The sequence below is a fragment of the Astatotilapia calliptera genome, chromosome 7 (genome assembly GCF_964374335.1).
Source record: "Astatotilapia calliptera chromosome 7, fAstCal68.1, whole genome shotgun sequence".
In the NCBI taxonomy this organism is placed as follows: Eukaryota; Metazoa; Chordata; class Actinopteri; order Cichliformes; family Cichlidae; genus Astatotilapia; species Astatotilapia calliptera.
In genome coordinates this window covers 69,178,812-69,203,742 of record NC_137428.1, presented here as the reverse complement: position 1 = coordinate 69,203,742, position 24,931 = coordinate 69,178,812, and the positions used below count along the sequence as shown (strand labels likewise).

General features: G+C 44.1%; 2 protein-coding genes across 6 annotated transcripts in view; both read right to left on the bottom strand.

Annotated features, from left to right (window-relative positions):
- peds1a (plasmanylethanolamine desaturase 1a) overlaps positions 1 to 19,790 on the bottom strand; it is a 56,676-nt gene extending 36,886 nt beyond the window's left edge. Inside the window, exon 1 of the mRNA XM_026176818.2 lies at positions 19,074 to 19,790. Within this exon, the coding sequence (XP_026032603.1) occupies positions 19,074 to 19,233 (160 nt within the window). The 5' untranslated portion in view covers positions 19,234 to 19,790. The remainder of the gene's footprint in view (positions 1 to 19,073) is intronic.
- Positions 19,791 to 23,763: 3,973 nt separating this feature from the next.
- The window catches only part of znf423 (zinc finger protein 423), a 130,952-nt gene continuing 129,784 nt past the window's right edge, over positions 23,764 to 24,931 (bottom strand). For all 5 annotated transcript variants that reach the window (XM_080304002.1, XM_026176815.2, XM_080304001.1 and 2 more), the window contains one exon: positions 23,764 to 24,720. In XM_080304002.1, the coding sequence (XP_080160128.1) occupies positions 24,691 to 24,720 (30 nt within the window). In that variant the 3' untranslated portion in view covers positions 23,764 to 24,690. The remainder of the gene's footprint in view (positions 24,721 to 24,931) is intronic.

Genomic DNA, 24,931 nt, shown 5'->3' with positions numbered 1-24,931 from the left:
GCCTCTTCACCTCACTGTGCAATACCTTTTGTGCAATACTTTTGTAAATAGTCAACAGTGCAATAGACCTCAATACTTGAAATGTGCAATTCACTTGTATTTTTATTTTTTATTTTTTATTCCCATTTATTCTATTTATCCCCTTCGTATATTTTATTTATATTGTCTCTGTATTTATATATATATATATATGTGTGTGTGTGTGTGTGTGTGTGTGTGTGTGTGTGTGTGTGTGTGTGTGTGTACATATATATATAATATTCTGTAACTCTGTAACTTCTGTCGGTGCTGTGCTTTTTTGGAAATCGAATTTCCCAGAGGAACCCACCCGAGGGATTAATAAAGTTCTATCTTATCTTATCTTATCTTATCTGGTGTCCACCATTTGGTTCGGGGATTACCACCACGGCAGGCACCAACCACCTTGCGGCCGCAGCTCAATGCAGCAGCTTCGGCAATGGAGACGCTGAACATGGTCCATTCGGACTCAATGTCCCCAGTCTCCCTCGGAATGCTGTTGAAGCTCTGCCGGAGGTGTGCGTTGAAGATCTCGCGGACTGGGGCCTCTGCTAGACGTTCCCAGCACACCCTCACTACGCGTTTAGGTGCACCAGGTCTGTCCAGCGTCCTCCCCCGCCACCTGATCCAACTCACCACCAGGTGGTGATCAGTTGACAGCTCAGCCCCTCTCTTTACCCGAGTGTCCAGAACATATGGTCGCAGGTCTGCTGATACGATTACAAAATCGATCATCGACCTGCGGCCTAGAGCGTCCTGGTGCCACGTGCACTTATGGACACTCTTATGTTCGAACAGGGTGTTTGTTATGGCCAAACTGTGGTTAGCACAGAAGTCCAATAACAGAGCACCGCTCGGGTTCAGATCAGGGAGGCCGTTCCTCCCAATCACGCCCCTCCAGATCTCGCTGTCGTTACCCACGTGAGCATTGAAGTCTCCCAGCAGGACAACAGAGTCTCCAGGTGGAGCACCCTCCAGCACCCCCCCCCCCCAGGGACTCTAAGAAGGCTGGGTACTCTGAACTGCCACTCAGCGCATAAGCGCAGATGACAGTCAGGACCCGTTCCCTGAACCTAAGGCGCAGGGAACAAACCCTCTCGTCCACCGGGAAAAACCCCAACGTACCGGCAGCAAGCCGAGGGGATATTAGGATACCCACCCCAGCCCGCCGCCTCTCACCAGGGGCAACTCCAGACTGAGACAGAGTCCAGCCCCTCTCCAGGAGACTGGTTCCAGAGCCCAAGCCATGTGTAGAGGTGAGCCCGACTATATCTAGCCAGTACCTCTCAACCTCACGCACTAACTCAGGCTCCTTCCCCACCAGAGAGGTGACATTCCATGTCCCTATTGCCAGTCTTGGCAGCCGGGGGTCAGTCCGCCAGGGCCTCCGCTCCTGGCCGCCACCCAGCACACAATGCACCCGACCCCTATGGCGCCTCCTGCGGCGCCATATTTCTACTTGGAGAAATTTAAGAGGTTTATCCCTCAAAACTTTAAATACAAAAAAGTTGCACAAAATAGTTTCGCACCATAGGAAATTTATTTTGAGTGTCATAGTTTTATTTTTGAGATACACCAATTTGTATATACTGCAGGAAAAACGAAAAACAATCCTATGATGCAAATTTGCAAAGAAAACAGCATGTGCATCAAAATAAACTATTTCCAGCAGTGCAGTTCGAGTTCTAAGCATCCCAGAAACTATTCAGAAAAGTCAAACATGACTTATAAAAACACCAGTATAGGCTTTTAAAGCCTACAAGTAAAAAACTACATTTTCCGCGAAAATGACGTCACTTCCGGTTTCAGGCAGGAAATGGCGGACATGCGATAGTTCGTGCTGACGTCTGTTTCAACGTCGGAAGTGTTACGAACAGCTGATCAGATCGGCAAAGCGTGTTTCTGGAATATTATGTTTTTGTTCCTGCAAGTGCTTTTTATGCAGTTTTTGCAAAGCTTTATGTGGAAGGAAACCGTGGCCGAGGACAAGCTGATGGCATAAGATGTAAGTACAACTCCTCCGGTTTCATATGCAAAAAATGTATTGCACTAGCTTACGCGGTTCCAGTTCTACGGGGTTTTAAAAATAGTTACGTGAAACGGAGCGTGCTGCTCCGACTGGCTTTAAAGGGTTAAGCGACTCAGGTATATTTATGAACATCTCAAACTTTATGCTGCTTATGTGTGTTTCTGCTACAGGCTGGAAATGTTAATTAGGCTTCGTTTAAAAACAAATCTAATGTGGCTGAACTCTCGAGGTGGAACGTTCTCGTTGAAAGACGTGACAACAGAAAATATTCAGATTCAATACACGGAGCTCACGTTTAGAGAAGCATTACTGAATACACACTGTCGGTGTGTGAAGGAGCCAGGACCCTGTGCTGTGCATTTGTATTCATGTATAACATGTCATTATGTTTCCACTGCCAGTGACACATTCCCATGTTAAAGTGAGAAGAAAAAAAGCTTTCTGATACAGTTATGACCAATCAAGTGAGCACGCACAGCGAGGGACCGAACCAAAGGCAGGAGCACAAAAAACACAAACAACGAGCGAGGCAGCCCCACTCGTGCTGAATAACCACCCACAGGGCCTCTGACAAAAAGGAGCTCGCACTTTCCCCGCGCTAGCCTGACAGCGGCTCAAAGACCGAGTCGGAGCTGCCAGCGTACCTCGACCACGCCTTCACCCGCCGCTCTGAGACAGAGCCCATTTACAAACACTTATTCGCTCTGATGTGGAGGCTGCCAACACATTAGGCACCCAATCACGGGGGTGATGACATACTGTATGGACGAGCGACACACACACAGCTCTGCTGCTCTTTTCTCTCTCTCTCTCTGTCCCCTGGTTGGTTCTCAGAAGACCGTCTCCTAACGGGACTCGGGGAGAGGGAGAGAGAGACGTGGGTGGTAAAAGTGGGTCACATGCTCAGAGAGAAAGAGAATGAAGGGGGGAGACGGAGAGAGAGAGACTGGGGGAGAGTGACAGTAACATGGAAACATGGCTGGGTGAGCGAGGTAGAGTCACAAAGAAGGGGAGAGAGAGAGAAGGGGAGGTCGAATTCCCTCGTTCAGACGAGTGGATCCGTCACAGGCCTCCTTCCTTTCATCTGATCTCAGCGGACGGCAGAACCTGGGACACACACACACACTAACAGCACAACACAGGGAGCCAAGCAAACGCACACATTCACCCACACACACTCATCGGTACACACAAAACCAACATCAATGCAAAGTACACATCCACAGATGAAGAAACACACAAAGACAATATGTATGTCCCACACACACACACACACACACACACACACACACACACACACACACACACACACAGTATTGCCAGACAAACTTAATAAATCCATTACCCTGTAGATTCAACAGCAACAAAGAGGAATGTAGCAAATGAGATTCAGTAATGGCATACCGACACAATGCTGCGTGCACACACACACACACACACACACACACACACACACACACACACACACACACACACACACACACACACACACACACAGACAAACAGATGCATATATGAGGCACAATAACACACACATATTTAACCCACATGAGAATCAGTGTAAGTAGGCCCTGCTCCAGCCTCGCAGAAAAAAAAGGATGGACAGATCCCATCAAGTGTGTGTGTGTCTGTGTGTGTGCGCCATCCCCTCATCTCCTGGGTTTTCCTCTACCACCATATTCATCTGTAGCCCTCATAAGAATAATTACACACACATACGTGCGCACACACGCACGCCCGTAGCTCTTCTCTGGAAACACACAGCATTCCCAGCTCCTCTCACGCGTTGGTCAAGGTCAATAGCAAAATCCTGCCTAGAAGGCTCGCCTAAAGCCACAGATGCACTGTGTGTGTTTGTGCAGAGTGTGTGTGTGCGTCTGAATTTGTGCTCACATCATTTATGTGAATGAGTAGTGTGCGCTAGCTTTGTCTGCGAGCCAAAAGTTACATTTGGCTTCAAAATGTACGAATAAAATGTAAACGTAGTAGGACCTAATTCAGGAGGAATATTCCTGATGATATTGTTCCGACATGTTTGCACAAATATTGATAAATTCTTACTACTCTGATCTACTCATGAAATGAGAGAATTCATGGTAATACCACGCTGGCACTGTAGCTTCTCCCTTCTGATTGGCTAAAACACGGGCATGCACTCTGATGCTAGTGAAACAGGTGGTATAAAAAGTACAAAGAGAAGGTAAACAAGGCAACGAACAGCAACAGAAAGGTGAATATCTTCTCACGATGCAAAAATAACTCCTGTTTGGAACAAAGGTGGCGTGTGAGGACTTTTAAAGGGACATTAACTGCAATGAAGACGGCAGCCTGCAGGTCTGAGCGCCAGCGTCAGGCAAACGCAGAGCAGGTGTACAGCTATGTGGAGAAGCTTCAGGTAAAAGCAGGAAGTAGAGCGCTCACACGTCTCTGGGTGTGTGAGTGTGAGTCTGTGTGTGTCTGTGTGTGTGTGTGAGTGTGAGAGAGAGAGCATGCTAAATGAAGGCACTCGCCATCAAAAGACTGAAGCGCAGAAGTATTCTCAATGTTTGAGTCCAGCTGACTGAAGAGGAGGAAAATCAGAAAAGGATCAAATGTCTCTTCACCGAGTTCTGATGGACAGACTTCACTGACGCTCCAGTTGTCTAAGCAACCCTGTGAGGTATTATCTGCTCTCCAGTATGCTGTGCTCTCATTGGTGTTCGCTTCAGTGCCTTTGTCTCAAAGCTCAGTTTTACTTCTTTAGCACAACAGCAGTTGCCTGCAGGTGCTTTAGACTGCAGGTTAAAAACTGTACAATACACAGAGAAAACCCAACAACAACCCTTTGAGCAAGCAACAGTGGGAAGGAAAAACTCCCTCTTAACAGAAAGAACCGGGCTCAGGGAGGGGCGGGGCCATCTGCAGATCTCCAGGCCAGAACACGCTTGTCGTCCTTCAGTGGGGCTTACTACGACTCCACTGCAACTTCACTTCAAGTAAAACACAGAGGGCTGTCAACTCCTGAAGCACCGCGAAGAACAGATTTAATATGTTCGGTCTGTTTGTCCAAGTTTGAATCAGGTTCATTTCTATACGGCCAAATCACACCAACAGCTGCTGCAAGGTGCTTCGTACAGGAAGTACTGCACTGTGTTATACATCGCCACGTTACCACGCAGGTCTGTGGGAATAATGAGCCAAACGTTCAAAGTTATCTGATGTTTGATTCAGATGCAGGACCCCGGAGTGAACTCACTCCTGAGCTGAGCGCGTTCCAGCAGTAAAGCTGGAAACTTTGGGAAAAATGGGATTTGTTTGGCTCCTTAGCAAAGAAGAACCATTCATGCATCAGCAGCCACAGCACACATGCAGCACAGTCATGGATAAACCTGCTCTGTGTGTGTGTGTGTGAGAGTCACAAATAGACAACAGCAGCAGACCCATGTTACAGTTTCACTACGGTTCACTGTCGCTATGTTAGATCGTTAGCAATGCAGCAGTGAACCGCTTCGACTCTCTACGTTGGAAGTCCGACTTGAGGGAGAATTCCAGGTGAAAATTCCAACTTCAGATGGCTGTACCATGAGCCAAATGGTTATATTATATTAAACAGCTATATTATATTTATTGGCCATGTATATGCACAGACACATACAAGGAATGTATATCTCAACAATGTAAGCAACACAATTCACCCACACACACACACACGCGTGTGGATATACACAGCTGCGCATGCATACACAAGCTGTGTAAACCAACCATAAATAACCAATCAAACGATTTAATCTCTATTTCAAGTGGCTAGACTGTTGCTGAAGGATGTGCTAATTAACAATCACAGAATTTTCCTTCAACTTTTTGGTTTCCAAACAATTTAAAAAGCTGCTGTGTCTTTATTCATAGCACAGCCCTTTTATGTGTTTATATGTATGTTTGTTGGAAATTGCTTGAATGTGCTCGACTAGACCAAAGTGACCTTTACCCACCAAATTCTACACTTCTCAAAACCCAGAATCAGTACTGACGACCAAAAACATTTGACCTCGAGTCAATCTGCTGAATATTCTCATATAACATCAGTAAAACTAAAATAAACAGCTGTGTGACAAATAGCAGTATATTCTTCTTCTTAGTTGGAAATGTGATGAAAGAAAATGTGATTAAATCCGTTTTCAGATAAAGCGAGGGAGACGTGAAAAAATCTCAAGTACATCTGCACCTGTAATCTAAATACACCTGAAGATGTATTTATATGCTGCATATTTACATTTTGCATATTGTAATTATTGTTTTGACACCTCGACCGACAGCATTAATCACAAACACACATATTACTTCTTTTAGTAAATTACAACAGTAAATTTCACCTGTGAGGAAAAAGGAAAAAAGTATCATCTCTCCTTCTCTTTATTAATAATCCAGGGCAAAAAAAAAGCATCGGGCCGATTTAATGTTCTGATTGTGCTGACTCTGCGATAACGGTCCTCTGCAGCTCGCAGCAGCCACACAGACGCTGAGGTCACGATCACACGCAGAGGTTAAAGCCAAGCACAGTCCGCCTGTTCCTCTGGGCTCGACACACGTGCTCCAAAGGTTTGTGACCCCTGACCTTTACAGCCCTGGGGTCAATAGTTCAGGGAGTCAGGCAGTGTGTGTGTGTGTGTGTGTGTGTGAACTGCCACATATAAGAAGAGAGAGAACTTGCAGAAGCTCATCGTTAAGACAACAATCAGTCCAATTTTACAGGTGAGAGTGTCGCTCATGTCACTCAGGTGTGTCGTTCTCCACGACGGGACTCAGCCGGATGAGATGGGAGTCGACGGTGCTCCGTTCCTGGGGCCGAGCACAACTACGCATTTCCACAGCAGCCATAATTTTTCCTGCAATCATGACCCTGGGCGTGCACACACGGCTGTTTCTTAACCTCCTAAGACCCGAACTCTTCCACGACATGCATTTTTAATTTCTCTTTGATATTTGGGCTGATTGGGACCCGATGAATGTAAAAACAAAGAATCACCAGATTTTATTTTTTTTACCCAATTTTTGTTTCTAAGAAAAATGAGAGCAACGTATGAGGATATTCGTTTTAAATTTTGATGAAACAGAGACAGTATAACGTCCTCGTGAGTGGATATCAGGCCCCTGTAGAGCAAAGTTTAGTATTTTGGTCTAGACAACCCAAAATGTGATGTCCACATATGTGGACGCAGGTCCTAGGAGGTTAATTAAGACTAGTTTTATTTTTCCAAGTCAGCTAACATGTTTTGGTCTTGTGCTCTTATTTCACATTATCATGATTATAAGGAAAAGCTATGAAACTGGGCACATGAACTCATATATATCAGAGCCTAATGTTCCTGTGAATGTATGACATCATGCCAGTGTGATGATAACAGGAACACTAAAACTGCATACAGTACATCCTACTGTAAACGTTCACATCACACTCTGTGAGGACCGACTCGTTTCTGAGGCATGACAATTCAAGGAAGTGAATCTTTATTTCTGGTCACCAAACGAGGCAGACCTTACGATAAGTCTGAGTTTAACACAGAAACACAGAAAGAAATTAAGCCAAATGCATTGGGTGAATTTGGCACATTAGCATAGCAACATGACTGACTAACGTCATGAACAATAAAAATATTGTTGTTGGTTTTTTTAAGTCAATGTGAGCTAGAATCAAAACATCCATAACGTCCTACATTATTGAAACAGATACAGCAACGCGTCTGATTTTGTTGAAACACTCACAGTTGGTGGCTGCCTCGTCATTGTTGTCTGTTAACATCCAGCCACTCGCTGGGAAAGAAGAAGTGCATTTACTCATAATGCCTGTTCAGGTGCACAGCAGGCTTCAGGTAAAGTCCTTTTAGATCAATCTGCAACCCTCAACTGAAAATCCATCGTTCTATTCACAGGCAGGAAGCTGTGAAAGCTTCAGTTATACATGTGTCAGGATTTTGTAGCTCACCTGCTCACACAGGTGGGACTTGTGATAAATAATTTAGTTATTAAGCATGTAAACATGGCTCTTTGTGTTTATTCTTTCACGGAGGTGGGTAGTAACGATTGCACGATTTAACGACGGTAGAGTTCCACGCACATGCGAACAGCTCGTCTCTACTGCTTTAACTGTTAAAACAGAGGCAATACTGCGGCTGACAGGGTTTATTATGTCAAACAGCAGCTTGTTTAGTTTAAACAGTCTGCATTAAGCTGAGCAAACACTGTGCGATTTTTTCTGTCGCATTATTCAGCTCCTGCTCAAACTGTACAAATCGCAGGGGTTAGAAGTTCATAGGTCACGATGCAGGTCTCACACTATACGGCCTGATGCTCTGATGCGACCTGAGTGCTCACAGAAAGAACCTTGAGAGCAAACTGCTGCTGAAGCTGAACCATCACCTCACTGAGTGAAGAAAGGGCACATTTTTGCTAAATATGCAGAAATAGACACACACCCATACAACTTATGGTAAACTGAGCTGCCTTGTGTGAACATATGTTAAACTTGCCTCATGCTAATGTTTTCTCTGAGGCTGCTGTGCCATTTGGAGCAAACATGAATATAAAGTTCACAGCATATCTTGTCACTGGAAATTGTTTGCACTGTTTATATATTTATATTACTTACTGCAGGTATTGGTGAAAAAAGCTTTATGTTGTGAAAATCTGAAACCTGGAAATTAGAATTGTTGTGCCTTATTTTGTTGTTTTTACATATATTCCTGTTGAAAATACTAAAACTTGTATATTTATTTATTTTTGTTTGTCTGATAACATTTATTTATAAAATACATTGGACATTTCAAACAGTTACTCGCTACTTGAGTAGTCTTTTCACCAAGTACTTTTTTACTCTTACTTGAGTAACTTTTTGGAAGACTACTTTTCACTTATACTTGAGTAATAATATTTTAAAGTAATGCTACTCTTACTTGAGTACAATTTCTGGATACTCGACCCACCTCTGTTCTTTCAGCACTGCTCACAGGTTCAAATATTGCCGGCCTCCAAAAACACCGATTAGTGCATGTTCACACATAAGTGCATGTTTGTGTTTAATGGGAGCAGGGTGGCAGATGAGCTGGATGAGGCTGAAGATCACTCAAACCCACGGACACTAGAGCCTCCGGGGTAACTCGAGACCACACGCGCGCACGCACGTCAGAGTCTTCCACTGTACTCGATAGAAATGTGCGATACGTGGAAGTCGATGATACATTTAAAAAGGGGGAGCGGAGAGGAGCAGCAGACCGTGACACTTCAGACATACGGCAGGGCCGAGGAGAGACGAGGGGATGAATGAGAGAAACGGAGAGATGCAGAAACAGAGGCACAGGGAGATATATCCAGCTGTTTGTCCATCCTCGCTTTGCTGTAATGAGCCCATGTTTGGCTCTATGGAGCATTGCCAACGCCTCATCAAACTTCTCCAAACTCTAACAAGCCAAACTGCTATTTAGATTTACCTCCTACGGACGCTGAACCGAACCCAAACAACTAAGCACATAACAGCGTGACGCTCCCTTAAATGGACACTTTGACATTTTGAATTTTAGCTGTTTATTTTTCTTTAAACAGACACTTGTCAGCATGTGGGGGAACGTTTTTGCTTTTAAGTTTTCATAAAATGGCTCGGCAGCATTGTTAGCTTCGCTGAGCATATCTTCCACTTGCCGCCTGCTGTGCCCTTTGGCTGAAATGAGGGAAAGCTTCTAAGTCATTTAGAGATTCACCTGGTGAAGAAGCAAATGCGCACACACATAACCGTGCTCTTATTACAGCCAGGAAGCCACCGGCCTCTACTTTTAAACCCAAAAACCACATTTTCCTCTGGGAAAGGCCATTAGAGTTTGTGTCTGACAGCTGCCCCTGCGCTTCACAAACAGCGACGCTCGGCCAAACTGAGAAAAACTCAAAAAGAGCAGCAACAAACACCCAGAAGCTAAAATGCACTCTTTCAGTATGAACGCTGATAACTCAGAGCTTTACCTGCTCATCCGATATTATTCAAGACAAAACATTTCTCAGCAATACTAAAAATTCATTTTAGTTTAAAAGATTATTTGAAGTGTTGAATTAAAAAACTAAATCTGCGATAAGCCAGAAGCCATCATCCACGCCATAAAGCTAGCTATCCTCATCCCTGAGATCTAAAAAAATAAAAACTTGTCCCGTTCTTCTTTCTCTTTACGACAGCGGCCCCCAACCCCCGGGCCACGGACCGGTACTGGGCCGTGAGAGTTGAGGCTCAGGTGTGAAATTTATCGTTTTCAGGGTTTTATCGAACCCCATGTTGTAGTTGTGTGTCTTATTTTGAAAGAACTATTTACACGTCACCATAGCGACCATAGAGCATTAAGGGGAAGAGAGGAGGATGTTACTCTCAATGTTGTTGGCGCATTTCAGGAGGACACTGCTAATAAAGTTACACAATTACACAGTGAATTCAGTGAGTTTGATATTATATTTACTAAATCCCACAGTTTTTGTCTCGGTCGGATCATTTTATTTTGTTGTATTTATCCGTCACACCTTAACCTCCTAGGCCCTTTTGCTCTACAAGGGCCTGATATCCACTTACAAGTAGGGATGGGTATCGTTTAGGTTTTATCCGATACCAGTACGAAACCGGTACTTTTGAAACGGTGCCGGTGCTTAAAGAATGGAGAACACACACTTTGTCCAAAAACCTCTCATGTTCAGCCGTTTTTTTGTAAAAAGATAACAATGTTAGCCTTTTCTGCAGCTATAGAGCATATATGGCATCACTCTATCAAACAAGAGGACAGCCGCATGTAACTACGACGGTGTTTGCTAGTTCACCTTACATGCATTAATGTAATAAAGTGGTTAGCCTACTCAATGTAAATTACACTCGAACAACATTAAGCTACTCACGCAGAGAAGAACGGCTGCTGCTGCTGCATCATCATCCTCATCATTTCTGCTACACTGGCAGGGCTAGGGGCCAGGACTCTCCTCTTCGGGTTCTTGGGGGATGTTGCTAACTCCGGGTCGATAACAGGCACCACACCCGCAGTAGATGTGCTTGGTGTGAGGTCTCGCAGCAAGCTATCAAATACGGCGCATTTCTGGGCTTTTAAAAAGACGCTATGCGTCGCCAGCTGTTTCATCAGATTCGAGGTGTTTCCTCCTTTGACAGTATCACAGTATCAGCTTAAAGCACTTGTTGCTGCTGAGTTTGCATCTTTTGCTGTGAAGTACAGCCAGACTTTTGACCGCTTCGCCTTGGGCATTTTTAATCTGTAGCTCTGCTCTAAAAGAACGTATGTACCTGGCCCCGCCTACTACACTCGCAAAGATAAAATGATTGGCTAGAATCCAAAGTGTGTGACATCTCAGGGAAAAAAAATGCACCAAAATAAAGCACCGAAATGTGCGCTGTTTTTCGGTCTGGTTACTACCGTTTATGTCAGAACCATGGCATGGCACCGGACACCGGTACCCTTCCCTACTTACGAGGACATTATACTGCTACAGTTCTACCAAAATTTTAGACGAATATCCTCATATGTGGCTCTTATTTTTCTTAAAAACAAAAATAAGGTAAAAATAAATAAATAAATAAAAATCTGGTAATTCTTTGTTTTTACATTCATCGGGCCCCAATATGCCCCAATATCAAAGAGAAATTAGAAATGCATGCCGTGGAAGAGTTTGGGTCTTGGGAGGTTAAAGGCCGATCCGTGAAAATATTGTCTGACATTGAACCGGTCCGTGGCCCAAAAAAGGTTGGGGACCGCTGCAAACTCAAGCGACACGCTTTACGACAGGACCTCAGAAAAAACAGTCAGAGACCAGATTTGGGCATCGACACGTCAAATCTGGTGTTCAAACTTATTTTTGAAAATATGTCTTTGAGGCTTTTAAGGTAAAATACCCCAAAAATACACAAAAGCCAAACACGATGGGATTCAGAGGAGGCACCTGGGAATTCAACTGCCAACCCAACAACAGATCATATACAACTACTATCCCTTTCAGATAAATTTGGATCGTTTGTTTTGATGGGAAAACCTTGAATAATTGTTTTATTTGAAAAGCTGAATAATATTTAAACACTCATTACACTCTCAACAGTCAAAGCAGCTAATTCAGCTAAGTCTGATACCTGACCTTGTCCTTACTACAGTCCAGGACATGTTTAGTGTTGGGCTGGGCAGATGTGAAAGCCTGTGTCCATAAAACCATAATTGTCTGCATGCTAACCTTTGGTGTGAGGAACAAGCTTTAAAAAAGGGCCTGGGTCACATCTTTGAAGGTTATGGTGGCTTTTTATTGTTTTATTGTTTGCCTGACCTACTTCCCTCTAGTATAAATAATAATAAACTTTACTGCCGAGTAACACTGTGTAACAGACCTATCTAAAGTTCAACAGCAGCTTGTGTTGCATCATAATACTACCCATATTTAAGCCTTGTGTACTATTTCTACCCAAAGTCAGCGCGCTAACTAAGCTCCGCTGTCACTAAGTGAGAGGGGATAAAGTGTCAGGACCCCAAAAGCATGTGTGATCCTCTTAACCATCAATCAGTGCTACACTCAACAACAACCACAGGCCAGTAAACACGGCCAGGTTCTCGATCAACATCATCCCTCCTACATCAGTGTCACCAAAATGTTATTACCGAACCGATTTTATGTGCTACACAGCGCTCAAAAAATCTGCCAAAAACTGTTTCAGTGCGACTTTGCTGAGCTACGAAGCCGCACCGCTTGATGGATTGTCGGAGCATTACGGCTATCGTAGGCGGAGCCTCGCGGAGTGATACGTACTGTGCTTCAACATAGTATTACTGTATTGTGTGTGTATAACCTCTTTTTAAGTTGTGTGGATATTATACATGGTTATGCTGAGGATATGTCGGCCAGTTTCCACTGGAAATGCCTTTTGGTTAAACTGTCAACGAGGAATTTGCATTGCACTAATAAAGTTGTGGAGTTGTAAAGTATTTTTTAATTATATCGTCAGTTATATCGTTATCGCAAATTTTCAAATATATATATATATATATATCGTGATAAATTATTTTGCCATACTGCCCTGCCCTTGTGTCCACTCCAGGTCAGGAAGAAGCTGCTGCTCCAAGTGGAGGAGTTTGGGTGGGAGTTTAGTCCAGAAGGGGAAGGACTGGGGCAGCGATGCTGAAGAGAGAGCTGTATCATGGAAGGACAGGCCCCTGCACGGTATGTACCACCGGCAGATAGAGGAGGTGGCTGATATCCAGAAATCCTACCAGTGGCTGGACAAAGCTGGACTGAAAGACAGCACAGAGGCACTAATCATGGCAGCACAAGAACAAGCTCTGAGTACAAGATGCATAGAGGCTGGGGTCTATCACACCAGGCAAGACCCCAGGTGCAGGCTGTGTAAAGATGCCCCAGAGACAATCCAGCACATAACAGCAGGGTGCAAGATGCTAGCAGGCAAGGCATACATGGAACGCCATAACCAAGTGGCCGGCATAGTGTACAGGAACATCTGTGCCGAGTATAACCTGGAAGTCCCGAGGTCAAAATGGGAGATGCCCCCAAGGGTGGTGGAGAATGACCGAGCTAAGATCCTGTGGGACTTCCAGATACAGATGGACAAATTGGTGGTGGCTAACCAACCGGACATAGTGGTGGTAGACAAACAGAAGAAGACGGCCGTAGTGATCGATGTAGCGGTTCCCAATGACAGCAATATCAGGAAGAAGGAACACGAGAAGCTGGAGAAATACCAAGGGCTCAGAGAAGAGCTCGAGAGGATGTGGAGGGTGAAGGTAACGGTGGTCCCCGTGGTAATCGGAGCACTAGGTGCGGTGACTCCCAAGCTAGGCGAGTGGCTCCAGCAGATCCCGGGAACAACATCGGAGATCTCTGTCCAGAAGAGCGCAGTCCTGGGAACAGCTAAGATACTGCGCAGGACCCTCAAGCTCCCAGGCCTCTGGTAGAGGACCCGAGCTTGAAGGATAAACCGCCCGCAGGGGCGTGCTGGGTGTTTTATATATATATATATATATATATATATATATATATATATATATATATATATATATATATATATATATATATCCATCACCACCAATCACGGTGGGCTGCCTGGACCAAAACATGCCTGTTTTTTTTTTTTTGTCCCAGTCAGATCTGGATGCAGCCAATAATAAGAATGCTCATTTAGCTGCATTTAGCCATTAAGATGTCTTCTGATCAGAATATTATACATGCGATTATTTAACAGCCTGTGTGTGATGTTCCGTTTACACACAGTATGCTAGCGATCACATGTTAGTAAACATGGCAGTCACACAATCATGTCAGTTGTTGCTCGTCCATTGGAGCTGTGATTTCTGAATCACACATCCACACAAACAGAAACCCAACTCTGGTCAAACATCTCTCGTACCTTACACCATCCATTTCTTTCCTAAATAACTTAAATAATCTCTCGTCTGTGAGTGGCTGTGTGCAGGTAAACCCATCTGGTTACATTAATGTGTAATGTTTGTGTTGCCTGGCAACAGCAGGAAAGAAAAACCCAAATATCAGAGCTGAGACGTTATCTCACTAATGTAATTGCATTGAATAACAGATCCAATTCCACTAATGGGGAAGGTGACTCTTACTCACAGTGACTAAAAATAGGACGCCTGGTGTCCCCAGGTTCCAGTAAAGTCAGGGGTGATGGCTGATTTTAAATGAAAACGAACGTTTTAATAAATCTTGAGGAGCCTTTTCAACGAGTTGCTCTGGGGCACAAATACGACAGGATTGCAAATATGAACCAAATTTACGTCACCAGGTATGTCACATGTGGAGATAGCGGTGCAAACCTTTTTTTCCTCTGATCATCATTCCTTTTTTTAGAAATTGTCAACAAGTTGCCAGCTTAGCTCGACCAGAGGCAATTAAAATGCTCAGTGAAGTGAGACGCAGGGCAGATGGTCAGGCAAAAAGTGGCACAAGCCAGCTTGATGCACAACTGGTAACACAGGTTGTCTTTGCTTAGGTCTGAGCCCCAGCGTGCCCACCCTCGTGCCAAAAGCAACGCATGTCCGCTGATGAAATAGCTCAATTTATCTTGTGCCTTAAATTGTTGCCATCTATTTCACCAATCAATAAACCGCAAAACGTGGAAGTGTTGAGGAGGCTCAACATCCCACTGTGAAAACCTGGATTTAATTATTTCCATAAGACACATTTACCTACAATGAGTTACGTATTGACTGATGTTTTTTTTAATGAAAGAAACAAATGCAGGAGGAGGGAAAATATTCAGGAAAACCACATCATACAAGAGCTGATGTCACAGGAGCTACACCTTGTTGTGATGGAGGTGTTGCCTGTCCCAACAGCGGTACTGGGAGTTTCTCCCACAGGGTTCAGACTGCTCCTTGGTTTTATCCTGCCAGGCAGTTTCTTTCCAGGTGCCTAATCAGACTTACCCGTCCTGGAAGACATAAGGTGAATTTAACCTCCTAGGACCTGCGTCCACATATGTGGACATCACAATTTGGGTTATTTAGACCAAAATAGTCAATTTTGCTCTACAAGGGCCTGATATCCACTTAGGAGGACATTATAGTGCTACTGTTCTATCGAAATTTTAAACGAATATCCTCATATGTGGATCTCATTTTTATTAGAAACAAAAATCAGGTAAAAAAAATAAAAAAAAATCTGGTAATTCTTTGTTTTTACATTCATCAGGTCCCAATCAGCCCAAATATCAAAGAGAAATTAAAAATGCTGCTGTGGAAGCGTTCAGGTCTGAGGAGGTTAAACTAGCGGGCAACAAAGAAAGCCAGCCACACTCTGGGCCGAGGACTAGACTGGAGGATTACTCCTGCAGACTCTGTCACACATCGATTTTGAACTGAACACCTGAAGGCAACAACTTCACTAGACTGTAAAAACTACTCATTAATCCTGTGGCAGCGTCAGGGACCAAGCAGTAAAGCATAAAGGACACAGGTGGTTTTAATTCAAAAAGGGGTTTTATTGACCCAAAAATATGAAAACATATTTAACAAAGCCAAAACTCAAACAGGCAGACCAATAAAAGAGGTCAACTCAATAGACTAAACTCAAGATAATAATTAACAAAACCTCAAACAAACATATGATAAACTGACCTCCTGAAATGACACACAGGGGAACTTAAATACTGGTCTAGCTAAACCAAATGACACACACGGGGGAAAACAAGCTGGCTGCCATATAACCAACTAATACAAAACAATGAAACAAACATGAAACACCCCCCAGGCAATGAAGCATGTGGTGCAATCCAATTAGGCTGTCAGTGGTACTTCAGGTCTCGCAGCCCTTTGCCACACCTTTTGCCAGACAGGAGGAGACACCAACCCCCAGGTAACTCAAACAAAGATAGATGTATTAATATAACATAAAACAGAACTTTGACCTTGCAAGGTTAATATGTGTGCACGCCATATAAACATTGGAAGGTGTGATGGAAAAATGAATACATTTAATAAAGAAACAATATTGAACAATAAGTAGAATATTTTAAAGTAGTGACTGTAAATTAAACTAAAGTGAATCAACGGGTGATGAGGTGTGGAGCTTACCATGTGTGGCATGCCATCACAGGCAGGAAGGGCTTCGTCCCCACGACTGTGCCGTATCACACTGTCCACAGCACACGGGCATACATATTCACATGGTACAAAAACATATCACGATGTCATTGCTATACCATCGCCATGCTTTCCTGTTTCCACAGCAAGGAGACGAGCCCTGCATGGCCTCAGCCTCTGATGAAGATTTCATAGGGTAGCTACATAAGGGAGCTACTTCAATAACAGAGCCCAGTACTTTTGCTCCAGTTACAGGCCATGTGTAACCGAAGCAGTGCTCAGCTGTACTCCATGTGACAGGAAGAGCAAACTGTGGAGCGACTGATGCAGTTATATGATTGAAAAGCAGGGCTTTAAAAGGCCAAGTTACTTTAGTCACTGTAAAATTAATGTGTTAAGCAATTCTTCTACATGGTTTATTGACAGGTTTTAGGGACAGCACTACCTGGGCTGCTTCTGTTCGACCTATGCTGTGTTACTCCTATTGCCATGACAGGAGTTCATCGAAAAAGGAGGATGAAGAACGCCTATCGTTTACGTACCCTGATAAAGGCTGCACCCGTTCAGTGGCTTTTTCTATATCATCACAAATCATTATCACAAATGTTCTTGAAAGGCTACATCGCCCTCCCTTACTCCGCCCTGATAGCTGACTGTAAGGTTTCTGGAGCCCTTTTAACACAAGTACTTTAGAAGAGTTGGAGAAAGAGCTGTGAGTACAGCGGCTTCATCCCCCTCCTGTTTAAACATGACGCCTATTAGAAACACGTTTGCTTAAAGGGAGGGTAAAGGAGCAAAAGTGCTGAAGTGAATTAAATGATTAAGTAGAAGATAAGTCCCCTTTGATTCAGGCCAAAACATGACGCCGTGTTGACGATGGTTACGCCTTTTAGCGCGTCCATCCAGGTGTCAGCTCGTCCCTTCTTCTAAAATATTTTTCACCTTTAGCAAAACAGAAAAACACAGAATGGGTTTGAAGGCCTGCATCACCACTCGGGCTGCACAATGTGTAATGTTGATAATACGTTTTTTCATCACAATCCCCTGATTTTAGTGACAAAACTGTTTTGCTGTCACACAAACATAGCCCTACGTTTTCCATGTAGTGGGACACACCTGCTGATGCACAGATCTCTGCAGTAAAATAAATCAGTGCTCTACAAATAATGAATTTATCCATCTACTAAAAGCAGGAGATAAAGTTTTGCACCCCACTCATTGTACCTGCATGATGCATGTGACCAAGTAGGAACGTTTGACGGCCTTCTCTTTTTCCCAGTGTTTTGTGTACAGTGAAGTATCCCCACTCCTGTGTCCATTTTCCAGAAGTCTTCATCCCTCACCGTGTTTGCTGGACACTTATCGTTGGCCAGAGGGAATGCAGCTGCTTTGGTGATTTCAGTGCATCTGTGTGAGCTGGATGGACGTGCTGACGAGCTGCACTGGCTGATGTTGGACTTTTCACATTAGCAACCGCCGCAGTGTTTTTCTTGGCTTTAATGCATTTGTTGTACTGCAGTCAGTGGTGTGTAACTTAGTCGTGTTGCTTTGCAGATCCACAGCAATCTTTGCACATTATTTCATCTTGGTTGGTCACTTCCCATAAATCCAAAGTATTTCCAAACAACGGATGGCGATCTGCTTCGAGTTCCAAGTTCTTCTCCTTTAGCTGTGATTTTTGTTTCGATGCTCTGTTGTGTATCCGTCTTATCTAGTCGCCATTCAGGAAACTTTAAGCTTTCATTGGCACACGTCATTCGATCATGTTCGTTTAGTTGTGGGAAGCCTAAATGGTGACTGATTGTCCTAAAACTACCAGAATTGCCCTAGAGCTGGGAAATTGGGATTATTTGATCACTCTTCACTTACATGTACAAGCTTGTAATCATGGGGCAAGAAATGATGTGAGACAGACGGGAGGTCGGTCACTGACACCCACCTATCCGTGCAGGACATTTCACTTTGAAAGCATGGATAGGAACATACTCCCTGAGTGGGCCTTCAGTAAGAAAAAGTCTGAGGTTTGTTAACATGCATAAATGTCTGAGCGGAACAGCGTGTGCACGAGCTTAACAGAGGCCTGAGACAGAGGTACTTCAACCATGCGAGCATGGTGGGGGGGTCAGTCAGCTGAAACTTGTGCCCCCCACCTTTAGACATTAGGCCTTCACAGTACGTTAATGCAATAATTCACTGTCTGCTGCACAGTCTTTGTAGTAATTAGTCGTTAATTACATATCGCTGTTAAGTTTGTTAACGGGACTGCCATCAAAATAGTGACCCTCACCCTCACCACCACCATCATCATCATCATCCCCGCGTCTGTCAGCTCTGATGTCGCACTGTGGGCTGTTAGGCCTCCGCTGATGCACACAGACAGTAAGTCACACCAGCACTAACACCACCGAGGACGATAACGACGCTTTTACCTGGCGAGTACAGCCGTGCTAGCTGTCGGGCCCCGGCGTGCTGCGGTCCCCAGCGAGGCGCCGCGCTGCGTGCAGCCGCCCCATGCTCGTTGCCGTTCGGATCCTCCTCCGCCATGGACCGGTGCCTGATGTCGGTCTCGGAGAGTAGCGACGCCGCCATGACTCTCCCCGCTTTGGGCTTTCAGCTACAAGACGTCCACCGTGGAGCTGTCCCGGGCGATAGTGTCACGGCCTCCGGCTGTCGCGGCGACCGAGCGGAGGAGGTAGGCTCAACCAATTGATGCTAGCTGGGATGTTACCGGAGCAGCCTCGTGCCACCCGGAAATACACACACGGACCTATTTCACGGGGCTGTACCCGCCACTGCTGTGAATGTGCACCAAACGACAACCGGACGGTTAAATGTACCACGGTTTAGTTCCAAGTGTTCTGCTAAACAAACTTTATTTGTGCCTCCGCTGAAAAAAACACAGGTCCTCAGAGTTCACCGAGCTGTCGTCAGCGTTAGGGACCGTCTGCGTTTGGCAGCGACGTCACAAAGTGAAAGTACGATCCGAGTACCTGCAGGTGCACAGGAGACTGTAGATCATGTATCTTTAAATATCCATACACACGTTTCTAATTGTTTTAACTGGTGTTGTAGCACTAATGATGGCGCAGTGGTTGTAAGGGTCCGGTGTCAGCATCTGTGGATGTGTTGGCTTCATCCCGCAGTCTTAACATGTGCGCCTCGGGTCATTTATAAACTGGGTGTAAATGATTGTCTGTGTCTCTGTGTTAGCCCTGTGATGGACGGGTGGCCTGCCCTAGTGCAGGAACAAATACGGTAGTTTTAAGGTAACAGTCAGCCAGACATTCAGGAGCTGGAGGACGAATAATAGGACAGATATAGAAATATTTGTTTGTTTGTTTGTTTGTTTTTCTTATGAAAAAAGAGTGGAAACGTGCGCGTGTGTGCAGCTATCTCAAAATGCCTCTTGTTACTTATTAGTTGTTTCATATTATTTCTATTCACTTTAATTTAAAAACCAAAGTTTTTAAAAGCCTTTCCCGTTGGCATGTACTCGTCTCCCACCATCTGTGCTGCAATGGAATTCTCCCATTAGTTAATTAATGTCTGTGGTAATGGTAAAAAAAAAACCCGCTGTGTGCAGTTAGTTTGGTTAGCTGACAAAAGGATAACATACATGTGGGCATACAAACCACATCCCAGTGAGTCTTTTAGAAGTAAAACTGAAAGTGTTCAAGGCTGCACAAGGCCAAACAGTTCAGGAACCAGGATGAGTGAGTGTGATCTCCAGTCCCTCAGACTACACTGCTCTAAGAATGGGTGCAGTTCTGTAGGGTCACAGTTCATCGCTGTATCCACAAATTCAGGTTAATACTGAACCGTGTAATTTTTAAAAAGGACATAAACGAGATGACGAAACATTACTGCCTTCTCTGGTCACAGACTTGATGAACAGTAATCAGGCACAATATTGTCTGACAGATCGATATTCTTTTTAGGAACACCTGATAAAATAACACATTGATTCGTGCCATATAAAAAGTGAGACATGTCAATTCAGATTCTTTGTCAAATATACACTAACGAATCATTTTACATCAGCAGCCTAACCACTGTCATGATAATGAATACTAGTTAATCTATAGCACCAAATCATCAGCCAGTCACCTGTGAGCTACAACATGGCTACAACATGGTACACTTTTATTTACAAAGCTATGCTTGGATTGCTGCCTCCTTATATTTGTACTTTGGTCACAAGGACAAATAGTGGTTCTTACTCCTTGCGCTCAAATGATCAGCTGCTGTTGTCTGTTCCCCTTGTCCGCACAGAGCTGGGTAAGAAAGCCTTTGTCCACTCTGCGCCTTTTTCATGGAACATGTTACAGAAAGACTGGAAACTAACTGAATTGTTGTCTTTAAATGTTTTTAAAACTAAACTCAAAGGCCTACAGGCTGCCTCAATAATGTGTAATTGTTTTGTGTAATTTTAACTTTGTTTGTTCGTATGTATTTGTCTTGAAATGTGCTGCCTCTTGGCCAGGACTCCCTTGAAAAAGAGGTCTTTGATCTCAACGGGACATTCCTGGTTAAATAAAGGTTAAATAAATAAAAAAAGAGCTGCCTGTCACCTGACAAACAGGACATACATGACAATAAGAATAAAATGTGGAGCTGCTTCAGTGTTTCTGTCACTTTGTGCAGATCTTGACTCGTCAGTAATGTTTGTAGGCTGAGTGCATTTTAAAACTGTGCAAACTGCACTACAAGGTGGAATATTTGCAAAATCCTGACTACATCATGATATTTTGTCTCAAAAATGAACCCTATGAATACGTCAGTGCCATTAGGATGAAATTATTGTGTCACCAACATGTTAACGTTAGACATATAATTCTAACAGCCTCTGTAAACTAATATCCGGGCTGCTCGAGGCTCTGTTTTCTCTGACAGTTTCAATCAAAATTAGAAACGCTGCTCTGAGACTGAGAGAACTAACAGTGCTGCCTGCTGTGCAAACACGTTATTCATGGTTACGTACAGTTTCAGACTGATGTGGGCCAAAGCCTGGCACAGCCTGTAACGTTATTGTGACACATTTTATGAGTGAACTTGGCTTTAAGTGACTGACAGGTTTCTTTGAAAAACACTTTCTTATATCCAGCTTCTTCCTCTTTGCTGCCGTCCTCCTCTCCTCCTCGCAGCGCAGGTTTGCCGCTACTGAAACTAAACAGAGCTCCCTGAAAGGCTCAGCCAATCACATTGGCCATATTTGTCACATGACGTAGGACTCCAGTAGAGCACGTGATTTAACTCTTTCTGCTCCGCTGGGTGAATGAGACGCGGACAGATCGGTTTTTTTTTTCTATCGGGTTTGATTTTCTTTACTCAAAGAGATCAAATTATTGGTGGGGACACGTCCCTTCCGTTCATGCCAAATCTACACCCTTGCTTGTCACCCATTGGATTATTTCTGGAGACATTTTTAATGCTGGCTTCAAGTGCAGTTATTCTAAGAAGGAAACAAAACTGTGCAAAGTTTATGAAACGTTACTGCATTACTAATATCAACTAGAAGTGAAAAAATGATGAACCTCTCACTCCTTTATATTTTGCATCCAAACAGCCGTACCTTTTCAAATTAAAGTCTGCTAATAGTTCTTTTTGAAAGTCTTTCGAAGTTCTAGACATCAGCTGCTTTTTCACTCATATTCAGTCCTCGTGCTGGATTTTTGTTTGTTTAGAGCATAAAAAGGCAGTTAATTGAAAGGATGAACCAGTGTTGTGTCTTCACATAACAACATTAGGCACGTTGTTTCTAGTGCCCTGGTGCAAAAACACATGGAAAAATCTGAAAAGATGCAAAAGACAACAGACTGACAGGCATAAAATAGAAGTGTTGCACCAACAAGGTGATTCCCAAAGAACTGTTAGCTAAACACCTGCTATATCTCAGCGTGATGTGCAGTTTGCCCTTCAGAAAATATGAACGACCTGGACAGTTGGAGGAAAAAGAAGAAGTGGCATGTCTAAGAGAATATTTGCGCCAGGTGAACAATATCTGGAAGTCATGAGAGAAAATTCAGCAAAGACCTGACATGGATTCAGAGACACATCTGGCCCTTCAGCTGATCCATCTCCTCTTCATCAGAAATGGTCTCAGTGGGAGGGTGGCTGTGAAGAAGCCATCCATAAGGAAGGAGCACACAAAGGCTGAGGTGTGCCAAATTACACAAGAGCCAGGCTGAAACTCGGTGGCTACAGATCCTATGGAGTAATTCATCTGTGTTCAAAATATTGGAGGGAGGGGACCATCAGAGAACTATAACTGTGGGTGTCAGTGGAGGATCGGGCGTGGTTTGGGGCTGATGTTGGGGAAGTTGTTTGAATGATCAATGCAGAAAAGTGCAGCCAGATTTTGATCCATCATGCAACACCATGTGGAAAGAATCTAAATATTTTAGCACAACAATGATCCCAAACAGAGTATATTTACATGTGTGCTTCCCCATGTTTCAGTACAAATATAAAGAAATGAGGGGCAACTCAAGACTTTTGCACAGTGCTACATGATTTCAACACACATCAATTCCATTGTAAAAAGTCACTGTGGGTCAGCAGAGGAAAAGCTTGATGAAAGCAGCTGTGTTAAACTGTCAGTGCAGCCGGTACGAGGTGCAGAGCGAACGGCTCCACGGCCCTTTTTGAACGGAGCCTTCGGCCTCGTTGTCCCATTCTTTCAGCCCACACGCACTGCATGCTCGAGACACGCACACCAAACCACAATATCTGTACGTGGTCATCACCAGTGAGACGTGTATGATTCTCAGCCGTGTCAGGCTAATTATCTTACAATGCGCACTGCTGCTGTTGATAAGTGTGGTCATCATAAACCTCGTTCTTGTGTGCGTGACCTTAGATGAAACTCGACACAGATGGTCCACTGTGCCTTTTTTCAAACAGATCTATTCACAGAGGATTGTTGCCAGGTGTGATCAGTCCAGCTATCACCTTGTGCCTGAGCATAACGATAAAGGCCAGATTATGCCGTAGTCGCTTGTCTTTGTGCGCCGAGCCGAATGGCTGCATCGTTTCCAGCGCAGTTCTTGGTCACTCTCTGTGTCGCAATATCAGCAAACACAGCACCCAAGCAAACTCATAAATCACATCACACAGCAATTCTTTATTTGTCATTTATTTATTCCTTTCATCTTTTTTCTGTACTAGATTATTGCAATCTGGTTAATTCACATTCAAAAAGCAGTCGTTGACCAGACGCATTGAAATCGATGATATTTATTTTTTTACAATAACCATTATAGGCCCCATAGAGACTGGAAAACCCAATCCAAAAAAAGAAACATCTGTATGGTTTTCTGCACTTTATTTTTGTTTTCATGTCTTTTTGTTTTCATAGTAATTACAAAAAGGAAAAATATATATAACAATAATCATAAAAAGGATCGTTTTAGGTAGCGGTTTAGGAATATTACGACTGGCAAACAATCACAACACAGCACAAGTACCTACTTACTGCAAGAAATGAAAGGTACAAAAATGAAAACAAAAGCAAAGAAGCGCATATGGAAAAGGAAAAATCAAAGAAAACGGCACCTATGAAGTCGAATACAATAAGCGACCGAGGGGACGAGAAAGTACAGTCTATGAAAAAGCAAAACAAAAAAATCCCAAAACAAAGGCTGTTTTCTTGCTTTTTTCCTTTTCTATTCATTAAAAAATAAAATAAATTGCATGACCTGGGGAGTGATTGGTGGGAGGGGGGAGACGGGGCGGACGAAGAAGCTGGTGGGGGTTTTGGCGGGACAATAAAAAATACTGCACGTACAATACCTTGGTTCTCTTTCCTCCAGCTAGCGCTCACTGCTTTCCTCACCCACTTTTTCCTTTCTTTATTTAATAGCATATCCCATTAATATTCCTTTCCCCCGCTGCTCCTAATAGCCGCGCCCAGTGGCGCGATCGTTAGAGTTTTACATGTGAGTAGCAAATGACACTTTGATTGGCTGTGATGTGGAGATGGGGGTCCCCCGCCGGCTCTGGGTCGGGGGCCCCAGCTGAGCTGCGAGATCCTGCCGAGCCTCGGTCTCACTGCGCGTGCTGACTCAGTGTGTGGTTCTGCAGGGAGAGGGCGAGAGGGAGAGATAGGGAGAAAAAGTGAGAACACATGATGAGAGAAATAATGGGCTACATGAGCGGAGTGCTTTCCACTTGCCCCCCCACCCAATAATAGAGCAGAAACACAGCCGCCTCCCACAGCACAGACAGCGAGGCCTCCTCGCTCCTCCATACGCCGGCTGACGAAAGACGAGAACGGGAGAGAAACGAC